General features: G+C 44.9%; 1 protein-coding gene across 4 annotated transcripts in view; it reads right to left on the reverse strand.

Annotated features, from left to right (window-relative positions):
- The window catches only part of HFM1 (helicase for meiosis 1), a 170,998-nt gene that overhangs the window by 98,366 nt on the left and 56,455 nt on the right, over positions 1-16,177 (reverse strand). For 2 of the 4 annotated variants that reach the window (XM_075936496.2, XM_075936493.2), the window contains exons 15-17: positions 11,071-11,216; positions 7,221-7,315; positions 4,785-4,918 (exon numbers count right to left, since the gene is read on the reverse strand). The exons of the other annotated variants lie outside the window; for them this stretch is intronic. In XM_075936496.2, the coding sequence (XP_075792611.2) occupies positions 4,785-4,918; positions 7,221-7,315; positions 11,071-11,216 (375 nt within the window). The remainder of the gene's footprint in view (positions 1-4,784; positions 4,919-7,220; positions 7,316-11,070; positions 11,217-16,177) is intronic. 4 annotated transcript variants of the gene reach the window in all.

Consider the following 16,177-nt stretch of genomic DNA (forward strand, 5'->3'; position numbering starts at 1 on the left):
ACAGTTTTCAGACTCATCTTTTGAAGGTGTTGTTCAAGTTTCCCTTGATGATAAGGCCAAGGGACCAGATATAGAATGACCACTTTGTGAAAAGTGTTTGTTCATGTCAGAGTGTTTTTTGACTTTTTATCATTTTTCTGTGAGAGTTTATTTGAGAGCACAGTGATTGCCTGGTTTCATTCACATAGCTGGAGGATGCACCTTGTGTCCTGTGAAAGGATCTGTGGCATTGGATAAAAAGAAATCAGCTGGGATTCTATCATGTGAAGGAGATAAATATGCCAAACCTTTCATGGACAAATTGGAACTATAAGAATGATGTGATCTCAGTCCTCCTATATTTTGTGAAATATATGGAATAGGAGGAGAAATGGAAGGAAGGCACAGAGGAGTGGTGAATCCCATAAGATATAGAATACATCTCCCAGCAATCTGTGTCCTAGTCCCACTGAGGAACAGAAGTGAAGGCAATAGAAATTTTGTAGTGTAGCAAAAAGATCTATGGCAGGACATCCCCAACAATTGTAGATAGGCTGAAGGGCTTGCAGATTCAGTTCCCACTCATGATCATGAGAGAATTTCCATCTTAATGTGTCCATAATGGTGTTATGATATCCAGGGAGGTATGCTGCTAAAATGGTGATTTTGTGCTGAGTACACCAGTTCCACAATTTGAGTTGCCTCTAAGCATAAAGACTGGGAACATTAAAGTAGGCGTTCAAGGAGAGAGAAGAAACGTCAGTAGGCATCACAAACTACTCTACATATCAATCTTCTAGAACTATGAGTGGATTTGGTTAATGACCATCTGTCCTGCACTGTGTGATCATGGAGATACACTCACCAATTAATTAGGGAGACATCTATTGTTAGGATCATCGTCAGTAATGATAAGAGGAAAGGAACTCCAACACAGACATTGCTAGGCTGCATCCAGCAAATAAGGTCTTGACTCTTATCAGCACGTTGTGGCTGCTGTTTGTTGAGTAGCCATGCCTGCAGACATCACATATGCAGTCTTTTTGTGTGTCTGACCATGAAAGTGACTGCTGTCCTGTGGCCTAGAAATTGGAGGGACATTCTGGCAGATCTCTCAGTCTTGGAGCAGACTCACACATTGGATATCAGATCTAGTAAGCTCAAGAACCTGTGAAGTGATAGGAAAGCTCTAGCATGCATGGTATCCAATTATGCATCAATGAATTCCTGGTGTGGTAATGGTATTAAAGTAGACGTTTCTAGGTTCATGAGGAAGCCTAGTTTCATAAACCTGTCCATTTTGTGGATGGCTCAGAGTGTGTTGGTCTCAGATGGAATCTTGAGGAGATAGTTGTTCAAGCATGAGAAGATGATGCCTTGTTTCCTTAGGCAGGCAGCAGCTACTGCCAGGACCATGGAGAACACTCTAACACCACCAACAGCCTAAAAGGCACTACCTGGTAGTGATTGTTGCCTGTGACAAATTGGAAATATCATCTATCATCACAGTGCATCGCAATATGAAAGTGCATCGCAATATGAAAGTGCATGTCTTGGAAGTCAAGGGCAGAGAACCACTCCCCGTTCCAGAGCTGGGAAAATAGAGAAGAAGGTAACCATCTTCAAGTCTTGCAGTTAGATGAACTTGTTTAGATCACAAAGATCCAGGATGCGTCACCAGACTCTGAATTTCTTCTGGATGAAATAAAAACAAGAGTAGAAATCCTGTCCCCTGTGTAGGAAAGGGACTGGTTCGATGGGAACATCTACACAACACGACTAAAGCCTAAATAGGCTATGCAACTTCAGCTATGCCAATTGTGTAGTTTAAATTGAAATAGCTTATTTCGGCTTTTGGCGCTGTCTACACATCAGGAAATCCAAGGTAGGGAACTCTTCCTCTGACTTTCCTTACTCCTCGTAAAATGAGGGTTACAGGAGTCGGAGTAAGAAGTCCTCCAGTTCATCATTATTTCAACATTATATTGAAATAACTGCTTATACTGTAGACATGGACCATGTTATCTCAGAGTAACATCAGTTATTCCAAAATAACACTGTTGTGTAGACGTACCCCATGACTCCCAGTTGCAGAACATTATTTCTCTCCCTAGAATGGGTTTGAGAGCGAGATCTCTGAAAAGGAATGGTGTGGAAATGGCAGGGTGGAATAGGAAGGGAATGGTTTATCCCCTTGATTATTTCTAGAATCCACTTGTCTGAGGTGATTAGTCTCCATGGGTATGTCTACACTGCCACCCTAGTTCGAACGAGGGTGACTAATGTAGGCATTCAAAGTTGCAAATGAAGCCCGGGATTTAAATATCCCAGGCTTCATTTGCATCTTTCCGGGCACCGCCATTTTTAAATCCCTGTTAATGCGGACTCCGTGCCCGTGGCTACACGCAGCACAGAGTAGGTAGTTTGAATTAGGCTCTCTAATTCAAACTACCGTTACTCCTCGTGGAACAAGGTGTACCGGTAGTTCGAATTAGAGAGCCTAATTTGAACGACCTACTCCGTGCCGCATGTAGCCACGGGCATGGAGTCCGCACTAATGGGAATTTAAAAATGGTGGTGCCTGGCAAGATGCAAATGAAGCCCGGGATATTTAAATCCCGGACTTCATTTGCAACTTCAAATGCCTACATTAGCCACCCTAGTTCGAACTAGGGTGGCAGTGTAGACACACCCCATGAGGGGAAAGAAACAGATAGGAACTCACCAAACCAATGGGACCTCAAAGACCGACTGGAAGAGATGAAGGCTTCTTGGGCTTTCAAAATTGTTTCTTTGGTGGAGGTATATGAGAGGAAGTGCCCAGAGGTGTAGGATGTTTACACTTGGAGAGCTTTGTTTTCAGCCCTGGGTATCCTAGTGCCATTGAGGAGTATATTGTAGTGATCAATAATGACGGGGCAGATGGCAATTTTCCTGGATATATGCCTTCAGCACAGGCATATAAATTCTGAGGGATCAGAGTGTACCTCAGGAGTCTTTACAGGAGTGCAGGGAATCATCTGTATGCCCAGATAATAGGTTTTGGCCATCAAAAGTCTTCTACAATGGTTTGTACCTCTGGATTGGGCAACAAGGCTCATAGGACTGTACAAGCTAAAAGGCCCTTCTAATATTAGGGATTGGAATTGCTCTTTTTTGGCCTTTGAGAGGTTGACAGAATTTCTCCAATTTGGAATAGTTTAAGTAGTTAGCCACCAGAGCTTTATAACTTGAGATTCAAAACTGGAGCATGGTTCATGAATATGCATTGTGTCCGAATAAGTCTGGGTATTTGCAATCCCTATGTGGATGGCTAGCAAGGGACTGGAATTGATGGCTTCTCTCTTACACGACACTGACCACCAGGGAATCTGAGGTAGAGTGCAAGAACAGAAATTCAGCTTCTTTCACTGGAACATAGTACTTTTTGTTAGTAACCCACAGAGCACCAGCCTCTATGAATAAACAAGAGCCAGGAGTCCTCTATACACAGCTCCCTAGAAAAAATTCCTAGCTAGTAGGCCACCAACAATATGCAGCTTTCCTCATCTCCTTCTCCCAAGAAGATAAAAGCATATCTTATATGATGTTTCCATTTCCTACCAAGCCAGGAAACAAAAGATTGAAATCTGAGTGACCTTACTAACCGCTGATGAATGGCCACTTATCACAGAGAATGTCAATCACAAATATTTAAATTTAACTATTACTTATTTTCTTTTGCAATGCCATAAAGCTACTGCTCCACAATCACAGACATCCCTCTCTGCTGAGCACCATAGAATGCCTTATGTTGGTTGGATAAGCAATCCATATGATGAGTGCTGAAGCAGAACATCTGCCTTTGGGGGAGGAAAGATAGATCTGGTTTTATTCAATATGAAGCAGTTTTCTGAATTTTAATATCCTCATTTTATCTTCTATAAAAAGGATACTAAAAAGAAAATCCACTCAATATTAAATAAAAGTTGATTTACCTTTTCCTTAGAGGCACACTCAATACTCAAAGCTGAAAAGTAATGGTAATATGCCACCAGCTTTGTATGAGCTATGAGGCCTCAACACAGTGGGAAGTCGGTAATCATAGGCTGAAATTTTGCAAATCTGTTAATGAAAAAGTAGTACAAGTTTAAATATGTTGAAATGCCTGCTAATTATGGTAACATGGTTGAAATATTTTTCCTAAATATGTTCCAGGTCACCTTTAACAATTTCAGTGTCTTCATCCCTATTGAAATAACAGTCCATAAAAGGCAAAGACAAAACAAGTAACTCTTTTTTTTTTCATTAGTCACTAACAAAAAAAAATTACTTGCCAAAAATGCAGGTACAAGATGGACTTCCCTGGTTTGGCACCCTTGGGACCTGAGCATTCCCAAACAAGAGTTTGCCAGATCAGGGGAGGTTAGGACTCTGGCTCTCCTGGGGTGCCTCTCTTGGCCACAGCCCAGCAAATGCACTGCTCTACTACCCCCAACCCACTAATGGGGCTCCTCTCCAGGCTGCCAGAGGGGTATGCATCCTTAGCCAGAGGGTTCCATGTTCTTGGCTTGCGGGGCTTCGCGTCCCTGGCTAGCAGAGCTTCTCTCTGACAGGCAGGGCTCTGTGTCACTGGTTGGCAGGATTCCCTGCTACTGGCCTTGCTGTAGCCAGCTTGGCCTCATTTTGCTTGGCAGAGCTCTGCGCCTCCATACTAGAAAGTCCTAAATCACAGAGGTTCATCCTATAGTTTACTGTAACCTACTTTATGTTAGACATGAAATATAATCCAGTATTATATTCTAGTCAATTTAAAAGCAACAAACCATAATGAACTGGATTTTTCAAAACTCTGATGTACAGGAAAGTTGATCGTATCCATTCCAAAGCTATTGTCACATCCGTGATGGTGTGCAACACTATTTCTGCATTTAAATGCTCAACAAGATGTTTGTGCAAACTATTAAGGAACAAAAAGTAAACCAATTATATACATAATGTAATTAAAATAAGCATAAATCAATAATATAAAAATACCTAAAATGTTTACAAGCAATAATGAATTATATTTTACTGTGACTAGTCCACTTATTGCTTCTGCTTTTTATGGTAATCAATATAAAAAGGTAAAAACCATGTAAATGATTAAGAATTCAAGTTATTTGTTGGAATGATCTCTATCTAGCAAAAGAAACTGAGATTTTTTTATTTTGTCTGTTGTATATCACTGGCATCCAGAAAACGAAACTATACATTTATGTGTTGCTTTATGTTCTTGATATTTTGGGAAACTGGGGGCAGAAGGGGCTACACCCCAGCTCACTATACTCGCCAACCCTTCCTCCCTAGCTGCGAAAAACCCCTGCTCGCTATGCTCCCCAATTCTCTCTCTCTCTGGCCACTTAGGACAGCAAGGCCTCCTGGCCAGAGTCTAAGTAGATGCCCCTGGATTTGAGGCAGCATGACCCAGTGGCCAGAGTCTAAGCAGTGAGCCTTGGATTCTCCCTTAGGTGGTGACTGCACCCAGTCGTGCATGTGGTATGATAGAGGGACCCAGACCCAACCTACATTACTGGGTTCTGACTGGGATTGTTAAAATGCGTGTAATTAAGTAACTGTGTACTTGTTGAAAATTTCAGTGGTTACATGGTTACATGTGAGGCAGCAGTCAGTTCCCTGGGAACCCGTGCATGTGAGAAGCTGCATTTTAAGCCAGCTCCCCGCACATACTGGCTCCCACCTGCTGCCCTGCGCTGCTGCCTCTGTGCAACCCTGCATTGCTGCCTTTAATACAGAGGCGGCAGCAGGTGGCTCCCCAGGAACTGGTATGCCCTGAAAGCCAGCTTTTAAGCCAGCTCCCCATGTTTACCAGGAGCCTACGTGTAACTCTGAACATTAACCGATGAGCCCAAGGTCATACATTTACACTTTCACATCCCTAATCCTGACCCAGGACCTGAGGAGCCAATTATGTGTTTAGGCTTGGTCTCTCGGCAGCCATTCCATTCTCTGGGTCGCATCTTGCTCTCACTTCCAGCATTAATAGTCTCCCAGCACCAGCAAATTCTCCTCTACCATTCTTGGCAATCAACTGGGTGTTTGTAATGGCTTCAGCACAGTCAGTCTCTGCAGCCTGGGGCTCCAGAAGCTTCTTGGCAGAAGCCTGAAGCACACATCTGCTCTCCTCCTCAGTCAGCCCAGACAGAGCTGAGCTGCTCCCTGTTAAACTGTGGTTTCATTCAGTTGGAACATGCGCAGCATGGCTGACAGGACATAGCTTCTTCGCCCATTAGCATGGATTAATCCCTTCCATCCCCGTGCAAGGCAGGTATTTCCATCATGCATGGGAACACTGCAAAATTCATCTTTTTTTCTTGAACTATTAAAAAAGGAGTGTGTTCGGGACTGGGGTGCTTGGTAGATATATATGGTGTTTTTAATTTACAGGATAGATGCCCACATTACAGAATTTATTTTTATGAATTGTAAGACCTGTTAAATAAATAAATGAGTAACAGTTGAGTCTTTTTGGTCACAATCCCACACCATGACCCCAGATGCAAACCACTTTATTAGCAAGAGTATCTATCACTCACGTGGCATCTGATCGCCCCAATCTCACCTTTAGTGATGAGTCACACTACTAAACTTCAGGACTCAGACACTGTATTCACCTTCCCATCACTACACCAGAACCATGAAGTTGTATTCCCTGCATCATTCTCAGATTCAGCATCCATCAAGTGCCCTCTCCTCCCAATCTTTCATAATCAGAAATGCAAGTCTGACTTTACCTACTCAATGCATTTAGCACTCTGAACTTTAGATAGAGCAAAGTACAATTCGCACTGAGTACTCCACATCTCTAGTTGTGAGCAGGTTTCTGCCTTCTCTCTCCATGCCCCTCTTTACCATCTATGTATTACTGTTAGGTACAAGAGGTCTTACTTTAAAATATTTGTTCTGCATATTGTAACTAATTATTCTCAATTAAAACTGATTCTTTAAAAAATGCTACATGCAATCTTCTGTGATTACAACTGTTGTACTAAATATTATTTGCTTTTCTTGTTGATTAATATTCTCCCAGTCACTGAATAGACACAATGATGTTTTCACCTCTGGTGTTTCTCTGTATGATTTCCCCCTAAACCTGTCTTTTATAATCCATTGGATGAATTTCATCTGAATAAGCCAAAAGAACAAGCAAAAAACATTCTGTAGGTTCTATCAGTATATCTGTGGCAAAATTACTTAATTACCTGCTTTCTATTGTATCTGCACCATTTAACATCTGCACATATTTCTGTCTCATACTTAACCTAGTCATGATAACTGCTGTAGCTGTAGTGTCAAACTGAAAAAAAAGTATTTTATGATTTAGCAGGGGACAGTTAAAATAGGCATCTCATATCTTTCGTAACAATTCACAATGTATTTTTTTAAATGTTCTGTTTAACCTGTTGAGGAATACCAAGACATCAACAATTGTGCAGGGGGATCCAGACTGGCTTTGCAGCCCCAGCTGCTTTGGAGGAAGCATTCAAACTAAGGTGCTGCTTTGAATTAGGGATGTAAAATCCAGTTTAATCAGTTAACTATTATAATAATTAACTATAATTAACTATTATGTTTAACTGGTTAACTACTTAAACAGGGTCAGGAAGCCGGTGCCCAAGCTGGTCTACAACACTTCCCACCTGCTGCAGCTGGGATGGAGTGCCGCTGCTTGTGGCATGTGGGGCCAAGCCCACCACAGACAGGGGCTGCTCTAGCCAGGCTGGAGCACCCTGGTTCTCAGCACACCAGGCCGGGCCTGCCAGGGACAGGGTCTACAGCACCACCTACTGTGGACCATGCCTGGCTGGACCAGCACCCTGCCAGTGGCAGGTGTAAAGCTGCTGCAGCCCCCACTAGTTAACCATAACCAGTAATTATCACCAGAAAAGGGTGATGCTTACTGGTTAACCATACACATCCCTACTTTGAATACAGTCCTGTTGAACTTCCCCATCTCAGGCCCCTGGTCTGGCGACCAACAGGCTCTTCATACAGCTGAGCAAAGGAAGTGCTCTTTTCACTACTGTAATTTACTTTGTGTGGGCTGCCAACCCCTGTGTTCTTTTTCCTCTCCAGCAAAGGAGTGGGAGGGAATTTAACATCGTGTACAAAAAAGACAGTTACCTGTTTCTGTGACTGGTGTTCTTTGAGATGTGTTGCTCATGTCCATTCAACTCCGCACCTTCTTTCCTCTCTGTCACAGTCTCCAGCAAGAAGGAACTGAGGAGGGAGGGTCCTAGGAGGAATCCTAAATAGTATTGCATATTCATGCCACTTCAGGGAGAGCTGGACCTGGTCCTCTACAGATACTTCTGAGAGAAAATCTCCCAGCACCAGTGCATGCGGCAAGCGCACACACAGTTATGTTGAATAAACATGAGCAACACATCTCAAAGAACACCAGTTACAGAAACTGATAACTATCTTTTCACCCTGATTTGAGCCTCTCAGCTATGCCATCGGACAACCTGATATATTACATGCACTGCTTGCTGGTCATGAACACCAATGCCCAGGTCGGAAGAATACCAAGAACAGTCCTCCAGCAAAAACCGTCCACTCCAGAATCTGTGGTATAAATGATGGTGACAGGCTTGGGAGCAGCTGTGGAACCAGTATCAATCAGCTGAAGCATGGTGCTGTGACCATCAACTCCTGCCCTCCTCATGGACACACTGCGGGGACACACAAGCTGAGGAACAGTGCCGGTGCTGTGAATGGTGCAGTGTCAGGGATCTGTTTATTGAACAGCACTCTGACCTTGGGAAATATCAGTCCTGAGTGTACCATTCAGACCAAGGGTATGTACCTCTGAAGATCTGTGCCAAAGTCCTAGGGAGCCCCACCTGCTGCCTTCAGTGGTTCTAGCCCCACCATGGACTGAGCTGGACTGCAGGTTCTGTGGCTTTCACCTTTTATAAGGCCTTTGACACACTGCTGGATGCGGAATGTTGATGCTGTGGCGACCGGGGCTGTGCCATGAGTGGCCTTCCCTTGTGTCATGGTCCCGCAACTACCAGAGTAGGCAGCAACAGCACAGACAAGATGTTCTGGGCTATCTGCAAGTCCTTGGGTGTCAACAACATCTGGAACTGTTCAACCTGATTCTGAGACCATGCCAGAGAGGGATCAGGGGATCCATGCTCTAATAAAGTCTGAAGAGTCTGTTGAACCACAGCAGGAGAGTCAAATGGCATCAGTGTTCTGGGCTTATCTTTCTTAGGTTTGGGAGACTTGTCCTTGCCTGTCTAGGCTTCTGAGAAGCCGGTGAGCAGTGCCGTGGTGTCAGCAGTACCAGGGTGCTGTATGCCAAGGCACGAGTGCTCAGTGCTGAGTACAAATATTCATGCACTGGAGCCAAGGCCCTGGCCCTGCTGCCCAAGATCCTACCCCTGACTCCCACAGTCTTGTGGGAGCCAAGCAACCCTCCGATACTGTAGGATGAGGCCACCACTCCCCCAGTGGATCAGCCTTCCAGTTAAGAAGCACAAGGTTTGGGGGGGTGGGAAAAGCAGGCCGTGCATGGCTCCTGCTATCTTTGGCCCTAGCAGGAGCACAGAAAACAAGGACGGCAAGGTGGCGCATGGCCCCAGGGTTCTGCAGCCTCAGAGGAAGCATATGGGAGAAGGAGGGCAGGTGGCACACAGCTCCAGCCTTTCCTGGCTTTGGTGGAGGAATAGGGGAAGAGGGAGGGCAGGCAGCACATGGCCCCAGCCTTCCTTGATCCCGGTGGGGGTGGGAGGAAGGGAAAGCAGACAGCATACAGTCCTGGTGGGAGCACAGGGGCTAAGGCGGGTGGCATGCAACCCCAGACTTCCCTGGAGCATTAGGAGATCAGAGTCCTAGCCTGGAGCACAGGCTGTTCCCTGGTCCAAGCCTCCCCAGTCCCAGGAGGGCTGGCAGCATGGTCTCCTTCCTCCCATCTCAGCCTTGGCAGGGCTGAAAACCAAATAGCTCTGAAGCTGAGGCAGTGGGTATAACAGGTGGGGGAAGGCATGTCTCCACCCAGGCTCCACCCCAGAATGCCTAAAGTAGGTGTACTGAGGGTGAAATGTTGCTGCCCCCGAGTGCCTATCCTCCCCATGCTCCAGGGCTGGGGAGGTTGGGGCTGTGTGATGCCTGTCCTCCCCATGCTCCAGGTTCAGTAAGGCTGGGGCTGCACGCTGCCCACCCCCCACTTCCTTCAGAGTCTGGGGATGCTGTGGAGGTACGCCACCCCACTTCCCCCGTGGTGCTCTGGGTGGAGGAGGGAAGACTTGGCTCCAATGGGGCGGCGGGACCTGGGCAGAAAGGGCTGGAGTGGAGGCCAGTCTGGGAAGACATTGCCTTCCCTTGCCTCTGATACCTACCACATATGTAGGAAGGTCACCTTCCAGAACAAGTACAGCAAAAAGCATATTATCAGTGTCTTAAATGGAGGTCGTATCACTTTTGACAATAATTGGTTGAAGGCCCTGGGAGGGATTCATTGCCATACATAGGGGTACAATCTCTCAAAGCCCTTAAGGAACCAATTATAGATGGTGTTTGAAAACACAGAAAGAACCACAGTTTGGAAACCAGTGGTTTAGGGAGACACAAAATGACCCATCTGATTTTTAGCATAAAACACAAGTAATCTAGATCATTTTCAGAAACTTTTAGTTCTATTTAAATAATATGGAAGAGCGCCATCACACTCTTCTGAGGTGGGATAACTACTGTATAAACTATTCCAGATGAAGCAGCACAACTGATTTATATAAAAGATACTGTAAAGTCTGCCACATTATTCAATGTTCCATTCCTTATACTATCTAACATCTTGTTTGATTTTTGCACTACAGCTGCACATAATTTAAAGAAGATCTCCACTGATCTATCTACAGTGTCATCCAGTTCCCATTCTTCGGTATTATTTTAATTCAGTAATCCATTTACAAATAACCAATTTTTAAAAAGCAAATGTTATACCTTAAATTGTGGGCATTTTAATTTATTTGGCAAATGTGTTATGTATCTTTTATTAATCCAGATTTAAAAGCATTAATATAAAATACACAGTCAACTTACTTGAGGCCTTCCTGCTCTCCCAATCATTTGCAGAATATCTGTTTCACTGTACTCTTGAAACATTCCTCCAACATAGTGCATTGTAGATTTTATAACTACCAGGTGTGCAGGTAAATTTACTCCCATAGCTAAGGTACTCGTAGTAACTTAATCAGATTAAAGCACATTAATTTAATAATAAATAGCATTCTGTATACTAGCAAGATTTTAAATAAAGCAGCAAAATATATGGCCAAATCCTGTGATGGCGCTATGCTACACTCTAATGAAGGCAATGGAAGAAAAGGGCACTGAGCAGCTCATAGGATTGGGCCCATAATCTGTATACATGTTCATATACATATCAGTGTATCTGATCGTGACTTCAGTATTGTCAAATATTACCTTAAAAACTAAATACACACAACATATTAAATATCTGTCAACATTTACAGGTAAATTGAGGTCTAATCTTTCATTCCTCATACATCAAAACTCACACTGAAGTAACTGCTAATTATTCAGTGCAATTATGACTTCATCCCATTTTGTAGTGACTGGTATACTTACAGATAGTTTAGGTTTTTTTTAAGTTGCCTGCAAAATTATATGTATATCTACAGTACTAAAATAATCATTCTCATAATAATGCATTTTTCATAACCCACTGGTCTCAAACTCCAGGCCCATAAAGTATGAGCAGTGGTGGATTAGCCACTAAGACAATGGGGCAGTGCCCAGGAGTCCTAGCCAGTTGGGGGCCCCTACATCCTGACCCACTCTGCCTGCTTAGCTCTCCCACTGGGGAGCAGAATTAGGGTGTGATTTCACTCCATCCAATGAGCCTGCCAGAGAGCAGGGGAAGATCCCATGCCCCAACCCTGCTGTCCATCAGTAGTTCTAGGCAGGACTCTTGCCCCAATCCCATTTCCTGGCAGGAGTATAGGGGACAAGTGAGGCTGGTGGAAGACTTGGGGAGAGACTCCACTTGCATGGGTCCAAGGCCCCACAAAAGCTTAATTCACTTCTGCATAGGAGCAACTAGTCTCCAACCCTCCACATGGTAGCCCTCTGGCAATAGCTTACTTAAGAACCATGAAGACCAATGCCAGTGGTGAGATTCTGCCCCTAAGGTCTTATTGGTGGAGTCCCCAAGTGGCTGTTTGGCCCACAGGCCTTGCTTAAGCCAACAGCAGGAACAGTAAGCCATCTACAAAATGGGGCTCTACTCCCTTGTCCTATACTTTCCAATCCTTAATATTTACTTCAGCCTTCCCTGGCTTAACCTCCTGGAATTCTAGCATGCGTTCTCCTGGCCCCGACTGGTGATTCCTGAACTCCAGTTCATCTCTGTTCCTGACTCCTAGATGCAAGGGACCAGGGTTTAGGTAGTCTTGCCTAGTAATCACAGCTGGCCTGGGGTCAACGTGTCAACGATGAAAGTTAATGAAAAGGGATCAGAGGAATCATTACACCTGGGTTCAATAAATAAGAGTCAGGATCAGATTGGAGTTGGAGACCAGATATCAGAAGAGAAAGTAAACTCTGGAGTTGCAGCAGGCCAGAAGTCTATGTGATTGTCCAGAAAACTTCCTGGGGCTCCTGTCTGGATTAAATAGCATGCTTGCCCAATCAGAAGGTAACAGGATAGTCTAATTCTGGGTCCTTTGAGAACTACTCCTGTGATGCCTACTCTTCACAATGCTCCTTGGATGCAGCTCTGCAAGCCAGCACTGTGTCAACCGTGTCAGCCAGTATGTCAACTGTCCCAGGATCCTCAGACCCACATTCTAGTCTGCGGATCCTTACATCTAGTATCGTGACCCAATCTGACTCTAGATCCCTATATGGAGAACTGGTCTGAGGTAAACAGGATGAAGTTTAATAAGGACAAATGAAAAATCCACTCCACTTAGGAAGGAACAATCCACACATACAAAATGGGAAGTGACTGTCTAGGAAGGAGTACTGCTGAAAGGGATCTAGGAGTCATAGGGGACCATAAGCTAAATATGAATCAACAGTGTGACCCTGTTGCAAAAAAAGCAAACATGATTCTGGAATGCATCAATAGGAGTGTTGTGAGCAAGACACAAGAAATCATTCTTCTGTTCTACTCTGCACTGATTAGGCCTCAATTGGAGTACTGCTTCCAGTTCTGGGCACCACATTTCAAGAAAGATATGGAGAAATTGGAGAAGGTACAGAGAAGAGCAACAAGAATGATTAAAGGTCTAGAGAATATGACCTATGAAGGAAGACTGAAAGAATTGGGCTTGTTTAGTTTGGAAAGGAGAAGACTGAAAGAGGACGTGATAGAAGTTTTCAGGTATCTAAAAGGGTGTCACAAGGAGGAGGGAGAAAAACTGTTCTCCTTGACCTCTGAGGATAGGACAAGAAAGCAAAGTTACTCACCTTGGTGCACTAACTGTCGTTCTTCGAAATGTGTGTCCCCATGGGTGCTCCACTGTAGGTGCTGGGCTTGCCCCGGCGCCGCAGGATGGAGAACTTCAAGAGCTGAAGTTGGCTGGATCACACATGCGCGGGGGCGTCTCGTGGCATTTGTGCCCTCCCGCGCTGCGCAATCCAGTACTAACCTATTCCTCGAACCGGCATCAGAATCTGCAAGACAGAAAACAGACTCCGAATAGGGGAGGCGAGTGGGTAGTGGAAAACCCACAGGGACACACAACTCAAAGAACAACAGTTACTGCACCAAGGTGAGTAACTTCACTTTCTTCTTCGAGTGATGTTCCTGTGGGTGCTCCACTGTAGGTGACTGAGATGCAGTACCCACCTGTAGAAAGGAAGGTGGGATTCAGAGGCCCCTATCTATTCATGGATGAAAGCACTGCAGATGCTTCGGAAGAATCCAGAAGCCATGTGCACTGAATAGCGTAGTGCTTGGCAAATTTGTGATAAGAGGCCCAAGTGGCTGCCCTACAGATATCGAAAAGGGGAACACCTCTTAAGAAGACAGTGGAAGTTGCTACCGCTCTCGTAGAGTGAGCTCTAGGGCATTGTGGAAGTGGCACATTCTGTAAAGCATAACACTGGGTTATGCAGGAAACAATAATGTTAGCTATTCTCTGGGACGATATAGGCTTTCCCTTAGCACTCTCAGCAAGGGAGACTAGTAATCTGTCAGTTTTTCGAAAGGGCTTAGTACGCTCTATATAAAAGGCTAGGGCTCTATACACGTCTAGTGTGTGGAGAGTTGCCTCACGTGATGAGGCATGCGGTTTTGGGTAAAAAGCAGGCAGCAATACTGGCTTGTTAAGGTGAAAATCCGAGCAGACCTTAGAAATAAAGGCTGGGTAATGTCTCAGGATCACACTGTCCTTGTTGAAAATTGTATATGGAGGTACCGCCGTAAGCGCTGAAATCTCACTCGCTCTTCACGCTGATGTGATGGCGATAAAAATAACCAACTTCGTCGTCAACGTCTGGAAAGGAATCATAGCTAGTGGCTCAAAGGGTGGTGCCATGAGATTTCCAAGTACTAAATTGAGGCTACACAATGGGAAGGGAGTACATATGGGGGGTTTTGGTTTAGTAGACCCTTGAGAAACCTCTTTGTGAGAGGGTAGGCGAATAAAGAAATGCCATCTATTGGATGCTGAAAGGCTCTCATTGCCGCGAAATGAACTCTTAGGGACGCTAAGGCTAATCCAGTTTGTTTCAGGTGCATCATATAGCCCAGAATGATGTGGATTGGGACTGTTTGAGGATCCATGTGCTGTTCGGAACACCAGGAAGTGAATCTCTGCCATTTGGAAAAGTAAGTAGATCTTGTATTCTGTCTCTTACTGTGGATTAGAATGTCTTTGAGCTGGTCAGAGCACAGAACTTCAGAACGTTTAGCCAACTAGGTACCATGCTGTGAGATGAAGGGTGTGCAGTTGCGGGTGCAGGAGAGAGCCCTGTTTCTAGGTTAGAAGATTCAGGATCAACGGGAGCTGATATGGTGGGTACAGCACCAGTCGGAACAGGAGAGGATACCAATGTTGCTGTGCCCACCCGGGCACTATTAATATTACTGTGGCTCTGTCGAGTTTGATTTTCTACAGGACTCTGGAAATAAGTGACATAGGTGGAAAAGTGTACATGAGGGGACAGCTCCAATTGAGGGGAAAGGCGTCCCCCAAGGAATCGTGACCGAGGCCTGCACTGGCACAATAATGGTGACATTTCTTGTTGTTGGTGGTGGTGAATAGGTCTATCCAAGGAGTACCCCATTGGCGAAAGATGGAGTGGAGGACTCCACGGTGAATCTCTCATTTGTGATTTGTTGTGAAATTCCTGCTGAAGGAATCAGCCATGGAGTTGCAGATGCCAGATAAATAAGACGCCACAAAGGTTGTGCCGTTGGCAATGAGCCAGTTCCATAGTCAGGTTGACTCGGTGCACAGCGATCAGCATTGTGCACTGCCCTGACGATTTATATAATACATGGTCGCTATGTTGTCTGTGAGAACGCCTACACTGGAGCTGTGAAGGTATGTGTGGAAATGTCTGCAAGCATTGGCCACTGCCCTCAGCTCCAGAAGATTTATGTGTAGTAGAGACTCCTGGGGCGACCAATGGCCTTAGATGGAGAATTTGCCCATGTGAGCACACCAACCAATGAAGGAGGCCTCTGTGGTAATGTGACAGCTAGGTGGTGGTTGACGATACGGGGTCCCTGACAGTAAGCTGCCGTCCTTGGTCCACCACTGGAGAGAAGATCTGACTGTGGAAGGAACAGTCACCGCCTTGTGTACATTGTGCTTCATAGGGTTGTAGATTGTAATCAGCCAGTGTTGCAGCGAACGAAAGTGCAGTCTGGCATGGGGGACGATGTATGTCGTGGAGGCCATGTGCCCTATATATTTGAGTACTGTGATGATCTGCACTGAACGTTTGTAGAGGAGCTTGTCCAGTAGTTCTTGCATTGCCTTAAATCTGGCAATGGGTATGTATGCCCTTGCAGCAATTGAGTCGAGGCGAGCTCCTATAAACTCTAGATTTTGAGTAGGTTGAAGCATGGATTTGTCCTTGTTGACGAGGTGGCCTAGGAGAAGAAACATTTCGTCCATAATCCGCACCATTTCGGAAACTTCTGCAGACAAACATCCTTTTATAAGGC

Source organism: Pelodiscus sinensis, chromosome 9, assembly GCF_052426305.1.
Source record: "Pelodiscus sinensis isolate ZL-2025 chromosome 9, ASM5242630v1, whole genome shotgun sequence".
In the NCBI taxonomy this organism is placed as follows: Eukaryota; Metazoa; Chordata; order Testudines; family Trionychidae; genus Pelodiscus; species Pelodiscus sinensis.